This window comes from Neofelis nebulosa, chromosome 4 (genome assembly GCF_028018385.1).
Source record: "Neofelis nebulosa isolate mNeoNeb1 chromosome 4, mNeoNeb1.pri, whole genome shotgun sequence".
Taxonomy (NCBI): Eukaryota; Metazoa; Chordata; class Mammalia; order Carnivora; family Felidae; genus Neofelis; species Neofelis nebulosa.
The window spans coordinates 44000977-44026102 of NC_080785.1; the positions used below are offsets into that span (position 1 = coordinate 44000977).

Below are 25126 nucleotides of genomic sequence, written 5' to 3' on the forward strand. Positions count from 1 at the left end.
AAGTCTCATTTCTCATACTTTGAGTGTAAAAAAAAAAAAAATCTGTAGACCACTGCTACTCAGTATGAGGGAGTGATTACCTTACTCATTTGAGTGTTTCCAAATAGCTGTTTTTGGTTTCGCTTCCTGGCTCCGAGGGCTGCAGCCTGTTTCAGCTTCACCCACTTGCCTTTTTGTGCCCCAGCCTTTCAGGTGTTGCTTGACTCTTGGACCCTGAGGGTGGTCTGCCTTATGCACCTGGGCTTGGATATAGACCCGCGGTGGTGCCACACGTTTTCACTTCTCTCCTTCTCCCTTTGCTCTGTTTGCGGGCATTTTTTTTTAACCCTACCTGAGTAATCACTTTAGCTTGAGCCAAATGCGTCCTAAACTCCTTTCTTTCCAGCCCCAAATGAGTATCTAGTTCTTGTACATTAACAGAGCCCCTTCTAGAGAGCCTTGACTATTGCACTGTGCCCTGAGGGCAGATGTGTAAATTAGAGTCCAGTGGTGATCCTGGTTTATATTGTGTTGAACAGAGTCTTCAGTCACGTCTTTTCTATCGGTTTTTTTCATCGTATTTTAGAATGTTCTTAACATGAGTATTTTTAGAGGTCTTAAATTGCTAGGTAGTTCTTATTGTTTTCTTTCTTGGTGGTTAGTTCTGTCAACCTTCTAACTTTATAAAGTGGGATAAAGCTGCAGACTTCTTAACATGTGGGTTAAGAATAAAGAGGAGGATATCTATAACTGTGGTTAGAATCTTTTTATAAATTGTATTATATAAATTTACAGGCAGATTGAGTATGACATTTTTACTCCAGAAGTATATTTCTTTTTAAATAGTACAGATATAAGTTTTCTGAAGTCAGATAAGTCAATCCATTTCACAAAAAAAAGAAAAAAATGGAAGTGGAAGGAGAAACAGAAAACACAGCCAAATGGTGAAATGGGGCTGGGCTGCCAAGCTCTGACTTGAGATGAAGTAAGATGTTTTGTCAATACAACCTATTCATGATGTATCTCTTTTTCTGGAATTCTCAGTGTTCTGTTTTTGTTTTTGTTTTTAATAAAACATATGTTGTTATTTTCTAAAAGCTGTTTTGTTAATTCATGATTACAGTTATCTATTTCATAAGATACCCTGACATGTTTCAGCTACAGACTAACAGTTTCTGGAGGCCAGTTTCATAAGACTTGGTATGTGCAAGTTTCCATTCTGCAGGAAGGAAGATTCTCTGAGGGAACCTTCAGGGACTGTTAGGAGCTCAGCTGAGCTAGGAGAGGGAGCTGAGCTGTCAAGTATTGGAGTCGTCCATTAAAGCAACAAGCCAAAAACAAAAGAGTTAAGCCTTCTGTCACTTACTGTGATACTGTAGCATGAGTCTAAAACTGGAGAAAACACAGACTACCCCTGGCCCACTTCCCCCCATGAAACAGTGCACTGGTTGAGAAGTGGGGGACCAGTGTAGACATGGGGGTCATCTCACTGTTGAGGAAGCCCTGAACAAAAGGCTACAGCAGTTTTATGGACCCTGAGGTAGGTGGGGGAAGGGCAAAGGGGAGATGGCTAGGAATGGAAAAGTACTGGGTACTGAGTCAGACTGGGGGAAAGTATCTTCAGAGCTCCCCCTCTCATCCCTCTATAAGGAGCCCTTGGCAGAGGCATCTGAAGAGGACTTCTGCCCAAAGTCTCAGATAAAGAGACCTAGGAATGAAGGCAGCTGGGGGTAGGAATGCAAAGATGTGAAGGCCATGACTGGCCAGGACATCCTGAGTCCTCAGAGACTGCCATGCACCAGGTGTGTGGGGGGAGGGTAGCTGTCTCAGTGAGGCCTGTCAGGTAAACCTTTGTAATTGTCTGTGGTTGGGCCTTAGAAATTATATATGGGTTTTTAACCAGGAGCCCAACTCTGTAGGGCATCTGTGGGCAAGGTCATGAGGACAAAGGGGCATCTGGAAGAACGGGCCTGGTCAGAATGTCCAGCCGAAATATTGTCAGGGGAAGAGCTGTCCCGTTTCCAAATTCATCACTGCATCCTGGCTCTCAAGGATATACCAAAACAGAACAATTTCTGTAGGTGAAATGAGCGTCTTTAGCTGATGCCAGTAGTAAGGCATGTGGAAGCCAAGACAAAATATGGACAACAACCTGATCTAGGCTCACCTGGGTATTAATCTCAAGTTAAATAAAACACGAAGGGCACCTGGGTGGCTCCGTGGATTGTGCATCCAACTTAAGCTCAGGTTGTGTTGCAGTTCATGAGTTCAAGCCCCACATTGGGCTTACTGCCTTCAGTGTGGAGCTGGTTTCAGATCCTCTGTCCTCCTCTCTCCACCCTTCCCCAACTTGCATTCTTTCTCTCTCAAAAATAAATAAACATTAAAAAGAAAAAAGAATCTTGGCATGAGTCAGTACTTGGTTCTGTACTGACTGCTTTCTATGGTTTGGTGTCCATCTGTCATCTTGGCGTTTTCCTTCACCACCCAGTGTTCCTTCATTGCTCTCTTATAATGGGATCTCTTGTGCCATATCCTATGTATTCTTCTTTCTTGGTTTATTTTTTCACTCTGGTACATCTTCTAGTGACTAGATGGGAGGTAAGGTTTTGCATATTTGAAAATGTATCTATTTTGTCCTTTTATTTGATTGATAGTTTTAGCCAGTATTGAACTCCAGATTAGAAATAATTTTCCTTCAGAAATTTGAAGGCATCACACTATTGTTGTCTTGGTTCACATGGTGCTGTTCAAGTGTAAGTTATTCAGATTCCTAAATTTTTGTATGTGACCTTTTCTCCCCTATCTTTCCTTCTGAATGATTGTGGAATTTTTTCTTTGTCACCGTGGTTCTCAGATTTCACAATCTGTCTTGCTGTAGATCTGTTCCCCTTTATTATCTTGTACGTGTGATGGGTTGTTTCAGTGTTGCAGTTTGTGCCCTTGATTTCAGGGAAATTTTCTTGGATTATTTCTTCACTTACATCATTCCTTCTCTTTTCTCTTTCAAAACTTCTGTTATTTGAGTATTGCATTTCCTGATCTTCTAATTTTCATATATTTTCCTATTTTTAATATTGCTATTCTACATTCTAGAATACTTTGTCCACTTTATTTTTCCAACTCTTCTCACTTTTTCATTTCTGTTATCTTGTTTTTAATTTTCAAGAATTTTCATTTGTTCTGTGAATGTTCCTTTTTTAAAAAGTAGTATTTTATTTTTGTTTCATGGATTCAATATCTTTCTCTCAGTGGATACTAATGATTTTTTTCTTCCCTAAACAACTTTGGTATCTTCTAGTTTGCTTTTTTTTAATCTTTTGTCTTCACCTACCGTGTTAGAGGTTGTCTTTAGCTGTCTGGCTATCCTAGGCTGTCATGATTGAGATAGGAGGACACAAAAGCAGTATGGAAGCTCCATATCGTGGGTGGAACCTGTTAACATTGAGTTTTTATATAATTTGAATAAATGACGTGGGAAGAACTTAGAGTGACTGCCAGTTCTTTGGTTTGCCTTTAGATGTAAAAGAAAATATAATGTAACAAAGGTTTTTCAGGGTTGTGATAGGGAGGTAAAGTGTTTCATCAAGTTAATTGGAATGAAAGATTATAGGAGAATTTTTAAGAAGTGACTGGGTAGGGGGGAAAACACCGAAATGAGTTAGGAGACACTGTCTTCTGTGTGAGACAGAAGATACAATAAGATAATGCTTGCAGGGCACCTAGAAGAAAGTTTGCTTTCAGAAAATAGTTTTTAATTGAATGAAGTGAATAAATAAATTATTGGGGGAAGAAAAACTTAGCTCTTGATTGCTATTTGCAAAAGGCACAAAAATGATATATTCTTATCTAGCATATAAGCTTTATTAGCATTTTACCAATTTAGGAAGTATTTTTTCAGTGGATTCATTTGAAGCTTTTCCTCTTCAGATTCCCATCTTAAGATTATTTGCTTACTGAATAAATATGTTTCTAGCACTTTCAGAGGTAACTGAGGAAACAGAGTAACAGGAAAGCCATGGGTCTTTCCTAGGGGTCAGACTTGGGTAGCAAATTTTGTTGGTTTGAAGTGTCATTTGCTGAGATAGTGACCTAAAAAGGGACAGGTTTTGGAGAAAAGATGCCAATATTTTCAACCAATAACTTTCATCAATTTATGTGTACTGAAGAGAAATACTTATCTTTTAAATATTCATATACAACTGTTAGACCAAATGACTAAAGATGTGCTAGCAGGCCAAGTTAATAGAACATTCCAAAAAATAAAAATAAAAAAGCAAAAAACAAACAAAAAAAACCCCCTCCACAACAAGAACATGAAGCTGAAGAAATTCGAGCTGGTGCAATTCATAGCTTATTTAAGACATATTTTAGTCAAAAATCCAGCCTGCATAAACAATAATGCTTGATTTTTTAATGAAGCATGAACAACAGAAAAATGTCAAATAAAACAATGGAAGCAAAGCAAAATTGGCATAAAGAATAAGAAGCCCAACTTTGCCTTGAAACAGGTAGTGGTATATTGATCTATAATAAAGAATTGATATGAAAAGCTACTCTATTCTGCCACAGAACCTAAAAGGACATTGAGTCACTTCATAGATAGCTTGGATTGGATCATGAGAAGAGACTAGAAAAACTGGTTATATTAACTGTGACTCTTCACTATCATTATTCAGGATAGAAAGGGGGGATGTTAAGCAAAATTAAAAGGAAGATTTGGATATAGACTAATCTTCCATGCTTTCAGGGCTTCTGGAATACCTTTAGAAATAAAGTAGTCAAAAATTCTTTCTGGTATCAAAGAAGCATGAACCTGTAGTGACCAAAGAAAATAATAGAGTAGAGCAGAAAATGAGATGATGAATGCATTATGCTCTGTGACTGGTTGGTTTCTCTTGTGGAAGAAAAGGCATTTTCTGATGACTAGCTATGTCTACAAAAGAATGGCCAGGATTTTCTGACAAGAGCTGAGAAGCAACGGAGGATAAAGTAGAAACAGAGAAAGGTAAATATTCAAGAAGAGAAGGAAGAGATCAGAGACAGATTAGAGTGGCCACAGTGATACAGAGCAGCAGACATTAAATGTAGGGAAGTTCATTAAAAAAGGTCGTTAAAAAGTTCTCCTCAAAAAGCCACCCCAGTGTAAGAGAGGAAGGGAAAAGAGGCACAGGGAACCCGGAACCCTGCCTCCTGTGAGTTAAGACTCTAGGTGTGCCTGTGATGAAGGAGAATAGCTGTGGATTATGGGGAACAAGCCGGAGTGTTGGGAGAGAACTGTTGTGAGAAGGGAAGTGAGAGAAATGAGCTCAGAGGGGCAGGCTTTCAGGAAGGTTCCAGGGTGGTGTCTGAAAGTAGCAACAGAGGAAGCTACTGGCCTCGCCCCCGGGCCTTGAGCCATTCAGGAGCATGGTGGTGTGGGGAGGGGAAACTTCTTCTCAGAGGAGGGTGAGGTTTCAAGACAGGAGAGGGAAGCATCTGGGTAGAGACTGAGGGTGCCGTGAAGGAAGTTGTTTACTGTGGAATGGAGGTTCTGAAGGGTGCAGTGAAAGGTCTGGATGGGAAGTCAAGTGGTGTGGTGGGTCACAGTAGAGGTTCCACTGAACACATGACACTGATGATGAGCAGGAGTCTGCATCTAGGCCAGTGACCAAGGACAGCAGTAGCATGAGGTGTGGGGTGTTTGAAAGTGCTCCCTTCCCTCCCCTGAAAGAAAAGAATGCCAGCCGCCTTTTAAGTGGATTGTCTTCATGTTTTTATTTACCCCTCAGATACCTTTTGACTCTGCCATAGACAACGCTCAGGCTGTGTGTTAGGCACTATGGCAGCCACCATGATGATTTGGGAAGTTCGCAATCTAGTAGATAAAAGATTATGTTTTTGGCCCTGGCAGACAAAGAGTTAAATTAAAGGCATTAATTAGTTGCCTCTAATAGACTGGGAGGGCTAAGCTGAGACCTTTCCTAGCCTTCCCGATTATCATTCTTTCTGTGGCTTTCCTTAATGCCCCAGAGGAGCCAAAGAATCCACGTGTAAGTTTAGGGGAAGGTGCTCAGTGGGCCTGCCAGGTGTTTCTTCATCTGGCCTGCCAGGTGTTTCTTCATCATAGGTGTCTAAGTCTTACGTCTCTAACTTGAGACTGAAATTCTCTTAATTCAGTTGTTTCTACATTATTCTCTCATTTTCTCTTTCTTAAGCATTTATACAAGAGTTACTTAACTTCAAGAGTTAGTTAATAACATTTTGAATTAACTGATTAGTTTTTCTTTTTCTCATTGTGTTGAACTTTGTATGTTTTACGATTTTTTCGTAAATGGAGGTACAAACATCAGTGATTAATGAAGCCCACAAAATATGATGATTGGTTTGAATTCATGTCACTTAAAGATGTGAGAAGAGAATTATAAGTTATTAAATGTCAGAACTGAAAAGTATTTTTAAGATCTTTCACATTCTTACCCCCTCATTTTACATCCAATGAAATTGAGGCTGAAGAGGTGAATGAGTAAATATGGTAAATGTTTAGCAAACTTAGAATATTATAAAACTGACACAATAGGAGCTTCAGAATTTTCTGATAGTTGGTGGTAATATTGCAGAAGAAGCTTTTTTTTTTTTAAAACCACTAGGGAATGCTGAAATATCAACTGATCAACTATAATGAGGAAAAAAAAAGTCAGTCTTAAGTTTTCTGATTATTATATCTTTTCTGTTTAGAAAAATAAAATGACCTATGTGGTCGTTTGTACGGATCATAGGGGAGGGAGTTAATGCTGGAGACACTATTTTAGATTTGTTGCAAGTCACATCATTTCAAAACGATTGTAACTCAGATATTCCTTGTAGGTAAGCAAATTTTGTTTTCCCTTCCAACTATACAGGACATGAAAGTGTAGGGGAAAATCTGCCCCCCTGGTTAGTTAAGCATAGCTGTTCGTGTTCATGGAAGAGGTTGGGCCATAACCTACTTTGTGGTAATTTGCTGAAAGGGGAGTTTTGTCACACCGCTTTGCCTTTGGGAAAATGTCCAGTTCTGGAGCCCCACAGGTCGTATGGCAATTGAGTAAGGGTGGAAGACTTCTTGAGCAGACCTCATCATGAGTTTTGGTTGCGAGATAAAATCGGACTTGTGATCCTTCTGTTCTTGTCCTCCACATCCCTGTCCTTGTCTTTACTCTGCCATTAAAAAAATTCAATTCATAAAATTTCAGTTTTGATTCTTTTTCTGTTCAGGGTATTTTTAAAAGGGAATTTTACATTAATTTCCCAAATTGGTGGTGTTGTTTTGAGTCTCTTTTGTGTTTTAGGTTGGTTTGGATTATAATCAGATAATGAGGTGTCTTTCGAGCCAGGTGCTCCAGGGACATAAAAAAATAATGCATATTCTCTGTATAGTTAAAGTACTATATATATTCATAAAATTGAGCTTATTGATTATCTCACTCAAATTGTTAGTATGTTTTCTTCAGCTTATATGATCTACCAAAATCTGAAAGTGCTAAAATACTTTACTATGATCAGATTTTATTATATCCCTGTATTTCTAGAAGTTTTAACTCTAGTTATCTGACTGCCGTGCTGCTTGTCCATAAAAGTTTTATTTAAAGAAATAGAATTGAATAAATGGAGAGACACATAATCTCCAGCTGAATGGGCAGACTTACATCACAAAAATGGCTGTTCTTTCCAACATTATCTCTAAATTTAATGACATTCTGATCAGAAACCCGACACTTTTTTGTGCATGGGAGGGGCATTGGTTAGAATTACCTTAAAAAATGTTAAAAAATAAGAGTACTTGAGGGTGGGGAACTTTCCTTATCATATGTTAAAGTTACCATAATGTGGGGTGCCTGGATGGCTCATTTGGTTAAGTGTCGGATTCTTGGTTTCGGCTCAGGTCATGATCTCACGTTTCATGAGTTTGAGCCCTGTTTCGGGCTCTGAGCTGACAGTGCAGAGCCTGCTTGGGTTTCTCTCTCTCCCTTTCTCTCTTCCCCTCCCCTGCTCACTTTCTCTGTCTTTCTCGAAATCAATAAATAAACTTAAAAATAAAATAAAATTACCATAATGCTACAGGAATAAAAACAGTGTGATATAGAAAATACAGAATTAAGTCAATTGGCTGGAAATAACAGATTCTAATATTGTAAGAAATTAAAGTAGATAAAGGCTGAATTTCATTACACTGGAAAAAGGAATGTTTATTTGATAAATGGTGTTAGCATAATTGGCTATCTGTGTCAAAAAGAACAAAATTAGGGCTTTACACTTACATTTCTGTGGATGAAAGATTTAAATGTAAATTACAATGATACTGGAAGATATTTTAGAACACTGTATCATTTTGAGGTAGGAAAGATCTTCACAGACAAGACAGGAAATGCAGAAGAAATAAAGGAAAATATTGACATTTAACTACGTAAAATTAACTGCGTAAACTTTTATATTTCTTTCTGGCAGAATACACCATAAATTATTAAAAGACGTAGTCACACATATGACAGTCAAAAAATTGATACCCTTAATCTTTGAATAGGGAAACAGACAATCCAATAGAAAAACAGACAAGAATGTAAACAGGCAATTCACAGAAGAGAAATGCATATTGTCTCCAAAACCCATTAAAATGATGCTCTGTATAAGCAGGAAGGAAGTAAAAATAACAGTGAGAAAAAAGTTACCACCTATCCAATGGGGAAAATACAAAAGGGTCTGGGCACATCGGGTTCTGTGTTATGGAGAAGCAGACCCCTCACATGCTGTGGTGGGGGTGTATGTGGACTGGTATGGCATTTTCTGGAAAGTTCTTTCTTTGACTGGGCAGTCTCACAGTAAGGTCTGTCCTAGAGAAATGAAAGCACCAGTATATGCATGTACAAGGATATTTATTTTAATGTGTTTTTAATTAATTTTTTTATTTTAGAAAGAGTGTGAGTGGGGGACAGGGTCAGATGAGGAGAGAGAGAGAGAGAGAGAGACAGAGACAGAGAGAGAATGAGAGAGAGAGAGAGAGAGAGAGAGAGAGAGAGAGAGAGAGAGAGAGAGAATCTAAGCAGGCTCTGTGCTGAGCATGGAGCTCGATCCCATGACCCTGGAATTATGACTTGAGCTGAAATCATGAGTAGGACGCTCAACCCACTCAGCCACCCAGGCATCTTTTTAACGTGTTTTTATTATAGTAAGAAATTTAAAAAATATTAGTATGTCCGATAATAGCGAAAAGACAGAACAAATTGTAATACATTTGTACTATGTAATATTTGACGTCCGTTAATAACGTCTTGAGTTACATGTATTGATTAGGAATCATCTTCATAATAGATTGTTTAGCAAAGGAACAAATTTCAGAGAGGTGTTAGTACTATGATCAAATTAAAATATATATTTGTATGGGTATAGAAAAAGATTTGGGAGAATGGACACACACAGATGTTATTATTTATCTTACGTGAATAGGATTTGGAGAAGGGTGGCAGGGAGGAGACCAATTTTTATTTTTTTTATTTATTTTTTTATTTTTTATTTTTTCATGAAATTTATTGTCAAATTGGTTTCCGTACAACACCCAGTGCTCATCCCAAAAGGTGCCCTCCTCAATACCCATCACCCACCCTCCACTCCCTCCCACCCCCCCATCAACCCTCAGTTTGTTCTCAGTTTTTAACAGTCTCTTATGCTTTGGCTCTCTCCCACTCTAACCTCTTTTTTTTTTTTTTTCTTCCCCTCCCCCATGGGTTTCTGTTACGTTTCTCAGGATCTACATAAGAGTGAAACCATATGGAATCTGTCTTTCTCTGTATGGCTTATTTCACTTAGCATCACACTCTCCAGTTCCATCCATGTTGCTACAAAAGGCCATATTTCATTTTTTCTTATTGCCACGTAGTATTCCATTGTGTATATAAACCACAATTTCTTTATCCATTCATCAGTTGATGCACATTTAGGCTCTTTCCATAATTTGGCTATTGTTGAGAGTGCTGCTATAAACATTGGGGTACAAGTGCCCCTATGCATCAGTACTCTTGTATCCCTTGGATAAATTCCTAGCAGTGCTACTGCTGGGTCATAGGCTAGGTCTATTTTTAATTTTCTGAGGAACCTCCACACTGCTTTCCAGAGCGGCTGCACCAATTTGCATTCCCACCAACAGTGCAAGAGGGTTCCCGTTTCTCCACATCCTCTCCAGCATCTATAGTCTCCTGATTTGTTCATTTTGGCCACTCTGACTGGCGTGAGGTGATATCTGAGTGTGGTTTTGATTTGTATTTCCCTGATGAGGAGCGACGTTGAACATCTTTTCATGTGCCTGTTGGCCATCCGGATGTCTTCTTTAGAGAAGTGTCTATTCATGTTTTCTGCCCATTTCTTCACTGGGTTATTTGTTTTTCGGGTGTGGAGTTTGGTGAGCTCTTTATAGATTTTGGATACTAGCCCTTTGTCCGATATGTCATTTGCAAATATCTTTTCCCATTCCGTTGGTTGCCTTTTAGTTTTGTTGGTTGTTTCCTTTGCTGTGCAGAAGCTTTTTATCTTCATGAGGTCCCAGTAATTCATTTTTGCTTTTAATTCCCTTGCCTTTGGGGATGTGCCGAGTAAGAGATTGCTATGGCTGAGGTCAGAGAGGTCTTTTCCTGCTTTCTCCTCTAGGGTTTTGATGGTTTCCTGTCTCACATTCAGGTCCTTTATCCATTTTGAGTTTATTTTTGTGAATGGTGTGAGAAAGTGGTCTAGTTTCAACCTTCTGCATGTTGCTGTCCAGTTCTCCCAGCACCATTTGTTAAAGAGACTGTCTTTTTTCCATTGGATGTTCTTTCCTGCTTTGTCAAAGATGAGTTGGCCATACGTTTGTGGGTCTATTTCTGCGGTTTCTATTCTATTCCATTGGTCTATGTGTCTGTTTTTGTGCCACACCAATTTTTAAACTATGTAGATCTTTGCACTTTCTGCTCTGGTGGATTAAGTTCAAAATATTAACATTTATTTATTTAAACCCGTAACTCTAGCTTACATTTTCTAAAGTCTCATGACTTTCAATGAAATTTGGGGTTGGCCTGTTTGCTGGTCTTTTTAAGAAGACGTGCTGGACCTCCAAGGGGAGAATCCTGGCTTTCGCTTCCTGGCCTGTACTACTTTCTGGCTCCTTTATTTGTCCCTCTTATTTCTGTGATTCTTCACTTCAGCCATTTTCTGGCCAGTATGCTGTTTCTTTGCCCCTTTATAGGTCATTTGTGCTAGTCCAGGTTGATAGTTGGTGGAGAAAAATTACACAGTTCTTCCATTAGTGTCCTATAAATGTGTGGTGTTCAGTGTCCGATGATCCCTTAAGATGGCTTAGCAGTCCATCTGTTTCCCCTCGTTAGCTCCATTCTTAAATGCATGTGGTATTTCAGACAAGCCTCTTTCTTCAAACTTTTAGCACTGCCACTTCTTCTCTAGAGCAGCAAGTGAGGGGCTCAAGACTCTGTAGGGAAAATGGCAATGCCAGAAACTACGTGCTGCTCTGAACACACAAACTTAACCTTCCTCTCGTACCAAGGCTGATTAGCCACTTATGCTGGGGAGGCCAGCCCTTCCTATCTCCTTCTGGGGGGATGTGGAGGGTATGTGTGCTTGTTCCTTGGATTGTCTCTGCCATCTCATGTATCTCCTCTGTTTCCTTATTCATTCATCTCCAAGAGTAAGTATCATGGCCTAGGATACCTGTGTCTGATTCTTCCTTACCTTCCTGACTTGTCTGTGTTATACATGTACTTGTTGGGTAGATAGAAAGAAGGAAGGCTATTTGGGCACAATAATGAGAAAACAACATGAGCTAAAGAGAGTAGAAGTCCTCAAGAGTAAAGATGAAAGAAAGGCAGCAAACCTAGAACAGCCTTTTTATCCCCTGTCCAGATGCTTCTGGCCAGAATGGGAGGAGAGTGGGGGGACGCGTATTACTCTTACCTAAGCAAATGAAGATTTAATTGTTTCAACTGCCAAACTATGGCATTATGATTTCTTAGCTAGAGTTAGAAGCCTGATGGCTGTATTTTGATTTTTGTGTTCTTTTATAAATTTTTGAAAACAGATGAAAGGTAAAAACTTCATCTGTAAACTGATGTTTGCCAAGCATGTTCTATAGGAAAGCTTGGGATGGGGTTTGGGAAATAATGAATTAATCAAATCTTTAATGGGCTGGCATGCTTTCTGAATTTCCAAGAGTAGGAGACCATATGGTGTTTTCTACCTTAATGACCACTAAACCTTTTTCTGCACTTCTCTCCTCCTCTTTCCTTAATCTATTATCCTGTGTCTTCAGAAAAATAGTTTGAGAACTGCTGGAGGACACAAATAAATATATGGTACGAAAGAGTGAAAAAAAAAAAAAAAAGAAAAATATCAGCTTATTTTATGCCCAGGAATGTGACTATTCACAACTTTTTATTCCCTGTCAGTTTGGGGTTTTTTTGGTACATTTGGAAGATGGAAAATGACTTTTTAAAAATGAAACTAATTTTGATTAATGTTACGGTAAAGGGAATAAACCATTTTGTAAATAAGCACAGTAGAGTGAGTTCTAGTGTGGCTAAAATTTGTGTAGTACTAGAAGTTTATCATATTATATTATTTCATGGTTTCATTAGGGTTGACCTGAATTTCGGTTATTTGAGTTATGTTTTCTTACCTTCTTTTCCAGTGGCAGCCGATTAGGAGGCCTGGTTACAGTGCTGTGCTTCTTTTTCAATCATGGAGAGGTAAGTAGTCAACAAACATTTTCAGAATTTTTAGAAGATTGTACTTCCAGAAATACAAGTTTCTTCTTTAGGTAGTCAATCAAATATTTTTTAAAAAATTTAGGAAATTTTGCTGATGGAAATACAGGTTTCTTTTTAAAATTTAATTTCCTTAAATTTAGTCTATAGTAGCATTCTTTAAATGCTTGATCTTATTTTCATACAAATTTTACACTAGCATTTATTTTAACTTTTTGTCAATATTATATCTTTTCTGCCATATATCTCTTAGTGATTTGAAGCAAGATGGGTCTGCATCAATTCTTTATATAATTTAAAAGTGCAGAAGTTCACGTGTAGTGATAATAGAAATAAGCCAGCCATGGATGTAGTTAACTTCCTTGTGTGGGGGTAACTTTTTTTTTTTAAGTTTATTTATTTTGATAGAAGGAGAAAGAGCCCAAGCAAGGGAGGGGCAGAGAGAGTGAGAGAGCGAGAGAGCGAGAGAGCGAGAGAGAGAGAGAGAGAGAGAGAGAGAGAAGCCCAGGCAGGCTCTGTGCTGTCAACGCAGCATCTATCTCACGAACTGGGGCTCTATCTCACGAACTGGGAGACCATGGTCTGAGGTGAAATCAGGAGTCAGATGGGTCGGATGCTTAACCAGCTGAGCCACCCAGGTGCCCCAGGGGATAACTTCGTGTTGTTGGAGCTATATAGTATGTTTCTGTCTTAATGCATCTATGTTAAACTTGGATGCATTTTTAAGTTTCCTTTGCAGAATATTATTCCTGTAAATTTGCACATATCCAAGGGTTTTCTAAAGAGAACACTATTATAAAAAAGTATCGACTCTGTCTCCAGGCTACCTGTGTTCAAATCCTGGCTCTGATGTTTAGGGGCTTCGTGACCTGAGCAAGTCATATGTCTCACCTGCCTTAGTTTCCTCTTTGTAAATGGGTGTAATGATGTTACTCATCTCATGAGATTATTGGGGAGATTAAATGAATTCATGAGTGTAAAGCATTTAGAACAATGTTTGGCACATAGTAACTGTTATGTAACTATTACCTTGTATTATTATTAATAACTTAGTTTAGATTAAATTCTAATATAAATTCAGGATGCCAGTGAAATCCTTCCACGAAATCAATTGTAGTTGTAAATGAATTTCTATTAATAGATCTCTATCTGGTTTTCTTTCATGGTAAATGTTGTACGAGGGAAAGGAAAAAAAACTCAGCTTGTTTTGTGTGAAGTAACTTAATCCTTTTATGCATTTATAAACTCAGTGTCTACAGTATTTGAATATGCACACGTTAAAAACCCCTAATTATACTGAAACGTAACTGTAGAGTCAAGGTTGAACTTTTTTTTTATTGTTATGTTAACTAACATAGGCTTAATATTTAGAATCACAGAAATTTAAAGCCAGAGCAGCCTTAGAGATTAGAGCATTTGAGATAAGTCATTGCAGCATGGTTTGTCTGACTTTTGAGCAAGAAAAAAAAATTTGGTTTTTTTTTTTGCCTCTTTTTGACTGTGGATGCCACTCAGTGTAATAGTGCGGACCATGGGACATGTGGAAGCACAGATCCTGGGAGAATGACCTAAGAACTAGGAAGTAACTACTTAACAGTGGAGGAAAGGAGCGCTGAGTGTTCACTATGAGATGTTGGAGGAAAGAGATTATAGAAAAATTTGAAGCCAAGGTGCAGTTTTATTTTATTTATTTTTTTTTTTAATTTTTTTTTTTTTTCAACGTTTTTTATTCATTTTTTGGGACAGAGAGAGACAGAGCATGAACGGGGGAGGGGCAGAGAGAGAGGGAGACACAGAATCGGAAACAGGCTCCAGGCTCCGAGCCATCAGCCCAGAGCCTGACGCGGGGCTCGAACTCACGGACCGCGAGATCGTGACCTGGCTGAAGTCGGACGCTTAACCGACTGCGCCACCCAGGCGCCCCCCAAGGTGCAGTTTTAAAGACGATGGTCTGTTAAGCAGAAAGGTCTATTGTGTTACCCTCAGTCTAAATTAGAGGTGGTCAATTCCCGATCTTATGTTTTTCTTACACGATTTTGATGCTCACATAGCATGAACATCATTCCTTACAAAGCTTTTCAGTTTATACCAATGAAATTTGGACTATTCTGTTCATTTTTCAGGTTGATAGACTTTCCCTTTGATACTTTTTGGCCATTTGGTGTGTTTAAACATGCTTAGACATCCCTTTCTACTTAGGAAAGGGTCGACTAAATGTGACAAGAATTAGAATTGCAGTTACACTGAAATAGTCAAGTAGATAATTGTACTTAATCAGTAACTTAGCTTTGGAGTAGAAACGTGACCATTCTGAGTAAAAACATTGAAATTTCGTAGAATAAACTGCGGTTTGGGGTAAAGTGAGGGTGAGAACTTAAGTAACTAAAACTGTTTATATTATAATTTAGTATTTATTTTGGTTTTCAGACTGTGATTGTCAGACCCTATTTTTTTCTGAATTTTAAAGATGTTGCTCAAAGTCTATTATTTTTATAGAAGGGAAGCATCTACTCTGGTCGTACCTATTCACATGTTTAGTGAACTGTTCTAGAGCATCTTGGTGTTTTGCTCACTGGAATTGCTGGCGGTTACTAATCTGAACCCCTCTTTCTTAGGAGAGTTATCTTAATCATGCGAGTGAATGGTTTGTATGCCAAAAAATAGTTATGGATTGTTACTTGCTTTTAAATTCTATTTCCATTGTTTAGTTTGCTCTCTACTTGAGTCTAAGATAGTATATTTTGAAAACAGTCTTTCACTGAGATGATTTCATAAGGGAACATTTTGGCCTTAACAAAAGAACTACACAATGTATAGTATACAAGAAGTAATCAAATGATTTAAAACAAATTTAAAACCTCCAAATCTGAAACCTGTGAAAATGTAACAAAGGACTTATTAATTGCTCATAGTAATAATAATATTGAGCTTGCACATTTCATAATAAAAATTATGTAGATGTTTTCACTTGTCAAGCTTTTTTTTTTTTTTTTTTTTATTAAATGTTGATTCTGTCCCAATTGGGAATTATTGCTAAGATGAAAGCTAACAATTTTGCTCTGCCTTTTAAATCCTTCCTAATTACAAGATCAGATGTATGCCACATGGTTTGATACTGTAGGATTTTTAGCATACTGATTGAAAAGCATTTAGAGGACTGTATCAAAAAAAACCTAAATACAATATTTCTCTTTAATTTTAGACTGTTAAAAATTCATTATATGTGAAATAGGTTTGTTTAGCTTTTTCATGATGAGATTTTTTAGAAGTTATTACTAAGATGACTAATGGTGTTTTATGTGAAACATGTTCACAGATAAAATGACAGGCACATGTGAGGAGGAAAATTCTTTTTTTTTTTTGAAACCAAAGTAATTCAAAGTAGTATATGAAAGGTTTGCTTTAGAGGCATATCTAATTAACCTTTCTTTATTACCCATAATATATTTCTGACCCATATTGGGTTCTTAAATATTTTTGAACTGAACTGAGATAATGTACATGTTCCTAATTAGTTATTGACACAGTTATGTTATTTAAGATTTGGAAAGCAGTTCTTAGAACACTTTGAAAACAGTCTCATTAATCCTTGGGATGTTCTTGTATGGTAGATAAATAGGAGATAATAATATTCCAGTTTGCCTAATAATTGGAAGCACTAAAAGGTTAAATGTTTGAGTCAAGGTTGCTAAGCAGGGACAGGATTCTAAGTTTTCTGATTAACCCGTAACCTCTCCAAACTTCTCTCAACACAGATAACTCTCAGAAAAGGGAGTAGGATATCAAAGATAACACAACAGTTTATCTTTCAGGAGTAAAAGTACAGAGATCTTTCCTTGATAATTTGCGGAACTTTTTCTCTTCCCTTTCTCTTCTCTCTTTCTTCCTTTTTTTTTTTTTTTTTCTTCTTCCCTCTCTCCCTTCTTCCCTTTTTTGTGATGGTAACATTTTGGCCAGGACATTTATTCTGGGTCTTCTGTTTATTCAACTCAATTAAAACAATGTATACAGAGGGCTCATTGTATGCCAGGTACTTGTAGATGCTGAGGATATGTCAATATGTCAGTAAAACAAGGACCCCTGTCCTTGTGGATAAGCGTCTGAAGGTCAGACCATCTTCTGTCTAAGGTGGGAGAATCCTGGCTTTTGGGGAAAGTAGCAAGGAGGCTATCGCAACAGGAGCAGCGAATAGAAGGGATGAGGCCAGTTAATAATGGGGAGTAGGATGTGGAAGAAGCCAATTGTGTAGTCCTTGTTGGTCACTGTAAGGTTCATTTGGAGTAAGTGGGAAGGCCATTGAGGAATTACATGCAGAAGAGTGATGCAGTTTAAATTACTTTTTACATTAATTTGGAAAATTGTATGAGTATAAAGATGTGTTATTTATTCAGGCTATTGAGAGGTGTGTTTATCAATTTGTGAATTTACATTAAAATTGCATTAACTCCAAAGTCAAAAAAAAGTGTGCTGATCTTAGATGGGAATGTACCTATTGATTAGATTTGAAAACCACCTATAATATAGTAGAAAACTAGCCTCTTGATGACCTGGGCCCTGCTGGGTTCTCAGCACTGTCCAGGCTCTTCTCTTTGCTTAGGTCCCACTGCCCTTCCCCCTCTACTTCCCAAAAGGACCACTCCTTTTCCTTCCTCAGAGCCTTTGTATGCGCTGTGCCTTTGCCCTGCAAACATCCCTCCCTTTTTATCTCCTAGCCATCCTTCACATCTGGACATTTGTGTTTGGGTGTCAGTGATATTTTTCATTCTACAGATCTGGGTTTCCATCTGGTAGAATTTCTCTTTGGTCTTAAGAACTTTATTTAGCGTTGCGGTGAAGATCTGCTGCCAACAGGGTCTCTTAGCTTCTGCCTGTCTAAAAATGTCCTTATTTTGCCTTCTTTTTTTTAAGCGTGTTTTTGCTGGATAAGAATTCTAGGTTGATAGCTTTACCTTTCGGCACTTTAAGTGTTATTCTATTGTCGTCTGCTTTCCGTTGTTTAATGAGAAGTCAGTTATCATTCTTCTTATTACTCTGAATGTAGTACATCTCTTCTGTGGTGGTTTGAAGACTTTCTTTTTATATTTGGTTTTCATTGGTTTGATGGTAATAAATTTAGATGTGGTCTTCTTTGTATGTGCCCTGCTTATGGCTCACTGAACATCTTTGTTCCCTGGGTTGATTCTTCTAAATCGGTTTTGGAAAATTTTTAGCCAGTATCTTCAAATATTTTGTCTTTTCCCGTCTTGGAGGATTCTGATTCCATGTATTTTTGATGGGTTTTTGATACTCTCTTCCTCTTGTTTTATTCATGTTTTGTTTTTTTTTTTCTATCTTTGTCTCTATTTAGATATTTTCTCTTGCCATGTCCTTGAGTTCACTGGTACTTTATTCTGATACATTCAATCTGCTACTCAGTCCGGTGAATTTTTCATTTAAGATATTATGAATTTCAGTGTTAGAATTTCGGGGTTTTTTTCGAGCTTCCATTTCTCTATTGAAAATTCACATCTGTTCACCCAGTCTATCTTATTCTATAAATTTTAAAACCTAATTATAGTTATTTTAAAGTCCTTGTCTGTTAATTCCAACATATGTTATTTATGGCTTTAATTCTGTTGACTAGAGTTTATCTCTTGATTGGGGGTTCTGTTTCTTTGCTATTTTGCATGTGTCATAGCTTTCTATCTTATGTAAGACATTTTGTATGAAAAAATGAGAAAGCCTGAACTAGATAATTGCTTTCATTTGTTTTTTTCTTTTTCCCAGAGAAGGACCATCTTTTCTCGGGTCAGGCATGTAAGGTGAGGCCCTGAGCATCTGGATCTCACTATGAGTCCTGCTTTAGTTGGGCAGGGCTATACTTTTCATTGTTTTAGTTTGCCTCCGGTTTGAATTAAGGAGATCTTTGCTCTTAGGCTCAATCTCCAACTTCCCAGCTGCTCAGCCCAGGGCATTAGCTCTTTGATCTTACCAGCCTTTGAATTGAGAGGAGGTTCATTTTCAGCCTTTTAGTTACTTTCAGTCCATCTCTGAATTCAACTTCCCGCAAGTTCCTGGAAGCTAAGCATTATATGAGATTGTGAGATCTCTGTCTGCTTTTTTACGCCTCCCCACTGCTGCCTACTCTGCCAAATTTGTGTGGTGTGTGTGTGTGTGTGTGTGTGTGTGTGTGTGTGTCTGTCTGTCTGTCTTCAGGGTTGGTGTGAGGGGGGGAAGTTGTCAAAAAGATTTATTTTTGTGTCGTGGCTTTTCCAGATTCCAGTTTTTGTTGTTAGAAGTCTATCTGTTTTATATCTGGCACCAGCAAAAACTGTGGAAGGTCCATACCTGAATTATGCAGTTGTTCCCAGGTGTAAAAGTAGAAGCCAACAGATGTTCTGTCTCTTCTTTTGGGCTCTATCCAATTCCATTGTACATTTTGTCCTAAAAAGGCAGTACCAAAAAACTACATGTTTCTTTACTTTTTCTCTCTAGCTTTTTATTTGGAAAAATTAATGTACACATTGTTCTAGATTCACTTCATTTGCCAATTGTAATATTTTCCCACATTTGCTTTCTCTGTCTTATACATGCTCCTACACATCACAGACGTTTTTCTAATCCATTTAAACTAAGTGCAAACATGATGACATGTATTTATGTTAAATTAATTCCTAAAGATTTTGTGGGGGATTTGGGTACTATTCTCTGCCTTTGATACGTCCCCATTTGTCTTTGAACATATCCTTTCTGGGAAAAAAAAAAAAAAAAAGGTGTTACAGGATCACCTTGCACTTTTCTTATCTCCAGATATGGAATCCACTGTTTTCTTTAATTTTTTTTTTATTTAAAACAAAATTTTTTTTAATGTTTATTTATTTTTGAGAGAGAGGGAGAGTGTGAGTGGGAGAGGGGCAGAGAGAGAGAAGGAGACACAGAGTCCGAAGCAGACTCCAGGCTCTGAGATGTCAGCACAGAGCCTGATGCGGGGCTCCAACACACGAATGGTGAGATCATGACCTGAGCTGAAGTCAGACACTTAACTGACTGAGCCATCCAGGTTCCCCCTTTTAAAATTTTTGTAATGTTTATTTGTGTGTGTGTGAGAGAGAGAGAGAGAGAGAGAGAGAGAGTGAGCCTGAGCACTGGAGGGGCAGAGAGAAAGAAAAATTCCCAACCAGGCTCCACACTGCCAGCACAGAGCCCAATGTGGGGCTCAAACTCATGAACTATGAGATCATGGCCTGAGCTGAAATCAAACTCCAGACATTTAACTGACTGAGCCACCCAGCTGCCCCACATCCACTGTTTTCTAAGGAACCTTGGACGCTTGTAGTGGAAAATGATATTTATTTATTTATTTTTAAATGTTTATTTATTTTGAGAGAGAGAGAACAGGGGAGGTGCAGATAGAGGGAGAGAGAGAGCATCCCAAGCAGGCTGTGCACCATCAACACAGAGCCCGATGCAGGGCTCGAACCCACAAACTGTGAGATCATGACCTGAACTGAAACCAAGAGTCAGTCACTTACGCGACTGAGCCACCCAGGCACCCCAAATGGTATTTAGAGACCACAAGCAGGGTCCTTGCTGCACTCACTGGTACTAGGGTGTAATTACTTTTAGCTCTTTTCAGCAGAAGGCTAGTAAATATGCTTTTAAAAAAATCATTAATTCCTACTGATTCCTCCAATAATTATTTAGGGTTCTTTACTTTCCCCCACTCCATATTTGTATCTTCCTCTTTACCCCTATTTAAATAAATTTACTTATTTGCTTTATTCTATAATATACAAGAAGTAGTTTCAGAATTAGTACACTAATCCTGTTACCAATAATGAATTTGCTAGTAAGACTCAAGATTTTTTTGCAGTTCTTTTTCTTGCAAGAGTATATTCTACTAACGTTATACAGTCAGTTCAAAAATTAAACATTCAGAAGTGACTTGAATTATTTTTCTCTATGTTATTATTTTGATAATACAATTAAAATCACTTATAGTTTATACTGCCTTTATATCTTGACTAATACTTTCATACTATAGACAGAATTCTGATTCTTGATCACTTTGAGAGGTATAGTTTACAACCACATGGTAAAGGAGATATATTGTTAGAATATTGTCAGACAATATTTTCTATTTTAAATGAGTAAGAAATGGTCAAGTTTGGGTCATTGCAGCAATAGATGGAGGCATGAAGATGTGATTCAATGCTTTTCCAACAAAGTTTACAGATTTCACAGATGTATACTGATATCCTGAAAGTTCAGAGACAAAAAAGATAATTTTCTTTTCATAGAATCAGCAGAAATTCTTTGTTAAGGTAGTAAAACTTAATACTAGCAATTATATATTACTGCCACATTAATTCTTGTGTGAGCCAAAATTGTGTTACAAATTCAAATTGATTTATATGACTGGTTAATTGGGCAGCATATCATTACGTGGTACAGAAAGAGACAAAAATTCCAAGAAAGGTACCTGGCTTATTATCAAGGTGCAACACCATCAGCCAGCCACACAAAGCCCACTCCGAGCTAAAGGTCTTCCTAAATAGTGGTACTGCCCTAAGTAACATCAAAGAGATGTTCAAATTGTGGCTGTTACTCCTAGCATTTTTTATGATTAGCATCTGAGGAATAGAATTTTTTTTTAAGTTTATTTTTTTGAGAGAGAGAGTGAGAGCATGTGAGTGAGGGAGAGGCAGAGAGAGAGAGAGGGAGAGAGAGAATCTCAAGCGGGTTCTGTGTTGTCAGCGCAGAGCCCAGACCCAAGCTGAAATCAAGAGTTGGATGCTTAAGCAACTGAGCCACCCAGGTGCCCCAGGAATAGTATTTTTAAACGTGTACCGTTCTCTGCAGGAAAGTAGCCAAACCCATGGGGGCCAGAAATCTTTTTTTGGAAGCAGTTTAAGTGCAGGGTTTAACACAATATTATAATGAACAGTAAGCAATATAAAGCAATGTTATAGCTAATATTGTGTGCAGCATTCAGAAGGGGGATAATTTATTGTAAACCTAGACATTATACCAACAACAATTTATGACTAACCCTACAAATATCAGCTCTGGCCAAAACTCTTAGAACAAGCCTTAAACACGATCTTTCTGATATTAACTAATTTATATTTCACGAGTTAGTTGTTCTCCTATTTAGTTTTGCATTATGAAGAGAAGTAGATTAGATTATGCTAGATCTCTAATAGTATAAGTAAGCCATTTGAAAATAGAGCTTGACAAATGAAGCTGCCTACTGCTGAAATTCCTGGGTTTTTGATTCTTGAGTAGATGATTTGAAATTCAGGCTTTCCTAAGCAGAAAATTGGAGCTGTTGTTGTCAATACCTGGGCCATATCATGCTGCAGCATTATTTAGTGCTTCAAAATGTGTGCCAGAAATTATATACTATAAGAGACAGTTTAAAGAAACAGATTTTCTTTGAGTTCATTTTCATAATTCAGGAGTTTCTTGTATTTTGTCTGAGTGTGCGTAACACAGTGTGTAATCCCATGTGAAGGAGCTCACACGTTTATTCCCTTCTGTAATTCCTAAATTTCACAGTGATGCCTTTAGAAGGCATTTTGAACTATCATCCTATGTAGAGAACTGTGTTATAATTAGAGGAAAATACTTACTTGTTAAGACTTAAGGTCTGATTAAAGCAAATCTGTTTACTATTTTCAAATTACTTGGGGTCATCTGGACCAGCAGTTATGTTTGTACCAGATCTAGGAAAGCACATGGTGTCATTGGAGAAGCAATAAGCACTTTCCCATACGTTTGCATTCATTCACTCTTAACTTTGTAGAGGCAGATGACCTTGCTCTTTGTTTCAGTTCTGTAATTTGGCCTTCTCATCCTACGTTTTACAAGGGATGTAATTGAGTTTTAGAGAATTGAGTGACTTCAGCTAGTAAAAGAAATGAATTTCTAAGAGATGGCACCATAGTTGAATTTGGGTAATAAAATAAACGTAGGTAAACAGTCTGAATGGAGAAAATTCTCAAATTGTGAATTACATAGTTTAAATATTTTCTTCTTGGTTTTTGCACAGAGATTGATAGCTTTATAAAGTATGGTTATATATCTCTACTATCAATCATACTGAAATTTCTAATTAATTTGGTAAACTAACAGATTTTTTAAATTGCCTTCCAGTAACAATAAATATGCATTTTAAAAAGACTTTTTCAATCTTTTCAGAATTCTCTTGTGTGTATAGTTCATTTATAAATAGGTATCTGCGTTCAGTTTCATAGAGGATGGTGAATTTTGCTTAAAAAGAGAAGTAAATTGGCTCAAATTTTCTATAGCAGTAGTGGAAATATCTAATAGTCTGAGGCAGAGCTAAAATAAAGGAAAGGTTTATTTCCTTTATTCACTGTGGTCTTTGTAATTCCATGTAGTCTTTAAAGTAACTCTGCTTGGAGTACCTGGCTGACTCCTTTGGTAGAGCATGTGACTCTTACTCTCAGGGTTGTGAGTTCAAGCCCCACTCTGAGTGTAGAGAGTACTTACAAAATAAAAAAAATAAAAAAATCTTAAAAAAATAAAATTAAGTAAATCTGCTTGACGTGAAAGATGTAATGATTTCATCTAGTGTGAGTAGCTTAATAGTAGTAAAATCAGATTGTTTATATGTCATTCAGTATAGTTTTCCTTTAATTGAAAGATAGACTTATTAATACATTTCGTATAGATGCAGAAAAATGATAAGAGTACTAAAACTGGGATGGAACGTTATTTATTTATGTCCAAAGTGAGTTCTTTAGTAGAGTTGGTACATTACATTTTAGGATTTGTTATTTTTTATTTGATCCCCTCTGCCACTTTTAAATATTTTGCAGCCAAGGGTAGCTTGGGCAAAGAAAAAGTAAAAACAGAAATGGAATGCTGCCCCCCCCACCCCCCCACTTTTTTGTAAAGCAGCATTGTGCATAAAAATACTGACATTGATAACTACAAAGAGTTTTGAAGTATTGGTTATGGATAGTTTTGCTGAAATTCAAGTGGAAGAAGACAAACTAAACAGGTTTCCACCACCAATTCAAAATGAAACGTTTTTCATTTTGGCGGAACATTTTCTTGCTCGTGCTTTCCCCACTTTCCTTTTAGGCTGTAGTTGAAGTCTGTTGGTATTTGTTGTTGACAATTCATGTTACTATTTCACAAGATCTTACGCCATGTGTGTCCCCCTCTCAATAATGTTTCGCTTCTCACTTTTCAGTTTTGCTGTTGGTGGAAAACCTAGCAGCTTGTTTTCCAACATACCATTTAAATTATGTGTGAAAAAGACTTTTTTTGTGTTCGTAAATAGCTGCTTTCGATTAGTATGTCTTACTTAACACATTCAACAGACAGACCATACACTATGAATTTTGTTTTTAGTGCACCCGTGTGATGTGGACACCACCTCTCCGCGAAAGCTTCTCCTATCCGTTCCTTGTACTTCAGATGTTGCTTGTGACTCACATTCTCAGGTAACTTTGACTTCTCCTTAGGTCTAATTTGTTTGTTTTGCATTGAATAACTTAAGCTAGAATTTTTTAAGCTTCCATAATAAAAACAGTCAATGGAATGAAATAATTAAGACGATGCCGTTGCTAGGTTGAATCCATGGTTATTTTAAGTGTATACCTTCAAAATATTCAGCACCAAAAACATTTTCTTCAGCTGCCTTCCAGTCTTCTCCCTTTTTCCTTAGTTGCTCGAGGAACAGCAAATCTGCTTTCACTCTTGCCATCTCCTCTTTCCGAAGTCACTTTCCGCTGCCACCACGGCTTCCCAAAAGTAGGCAGAGAGAAGGGGGAAGACTGATGGCAGTAGAGTGTAACCTGTAAGATACAGTCCTTCAGAGGAAAGAACAGTTCGTAGAATAATTGTGGCCAGGTACGTTCATGCGTGTAATTCTTCCTGTATGTGTTTAGCATCCCCTAGAATCAGACAGTAAGCATAAAAAGAAACCACTCAGTAGACCGGAGATACACTTACTAGGAGAATTCCTGCTGGAAGTTCAGGATTGGATTGGGCTTTCTCACGTTCATCTGGCCTTCAGCTAGAGGCCTCACAGAGATTCACGCACCGTATGAATGGAAGAGAGTAGGACCAAGAACACTTCTCTCTCCTTTGTGTCGATGTATATTGAGTTTGGATGGATGTTGCCTTGATTCAGAGGGTAAAAATTAAACAAAATGGGGACTGCGAAAAAAATAGAACAAAGCCTGACGAAACTCTGAAGATGACTCAGACTAAGAACTCCCTTCGACAATCGGCAGAATGTAGGTGAAGCTGGTTGAAATCTGTTACACCAAAACCGTTTGGACGATCCATTTCCACCTGTGACAACCTCAGCAGGACTAGAGCCATTATGTGGCCTTGTCCCTTAGGTAGACAGGCCCCTCTCCGAATGT

General features: G+C 37.8%; 1 protein-coding gene across 5 annotated transcripts in view; it reads left to right on the plus strand.

Annotated features, from left to right (window-relative positions):
- DPY19L1 (dpy-19 like C-mannosyltransferase 1) overlaps positions 1-25126 on the plus strand; it is a 105801-nt gene that overhangs the window by 36938 nt on the left and 43737 nt on the right. For all 5 annotated transcript variants that reach the window (XM_058724616.1, XM_058724612.1, XM_058724613.1 and 2 more), the window contains exons 7-8: positions 12662-12719; positions 24105-24196. In XM_058724616.1, coding sequence (XP_058580599.1) covers positions 12662-12719; positions 24105-24196 — 150 coding nt within the window. The remainder of the gene's footprint in view (positions 1-12661; positions 12720-24104; positions 24197-25126) is intronic.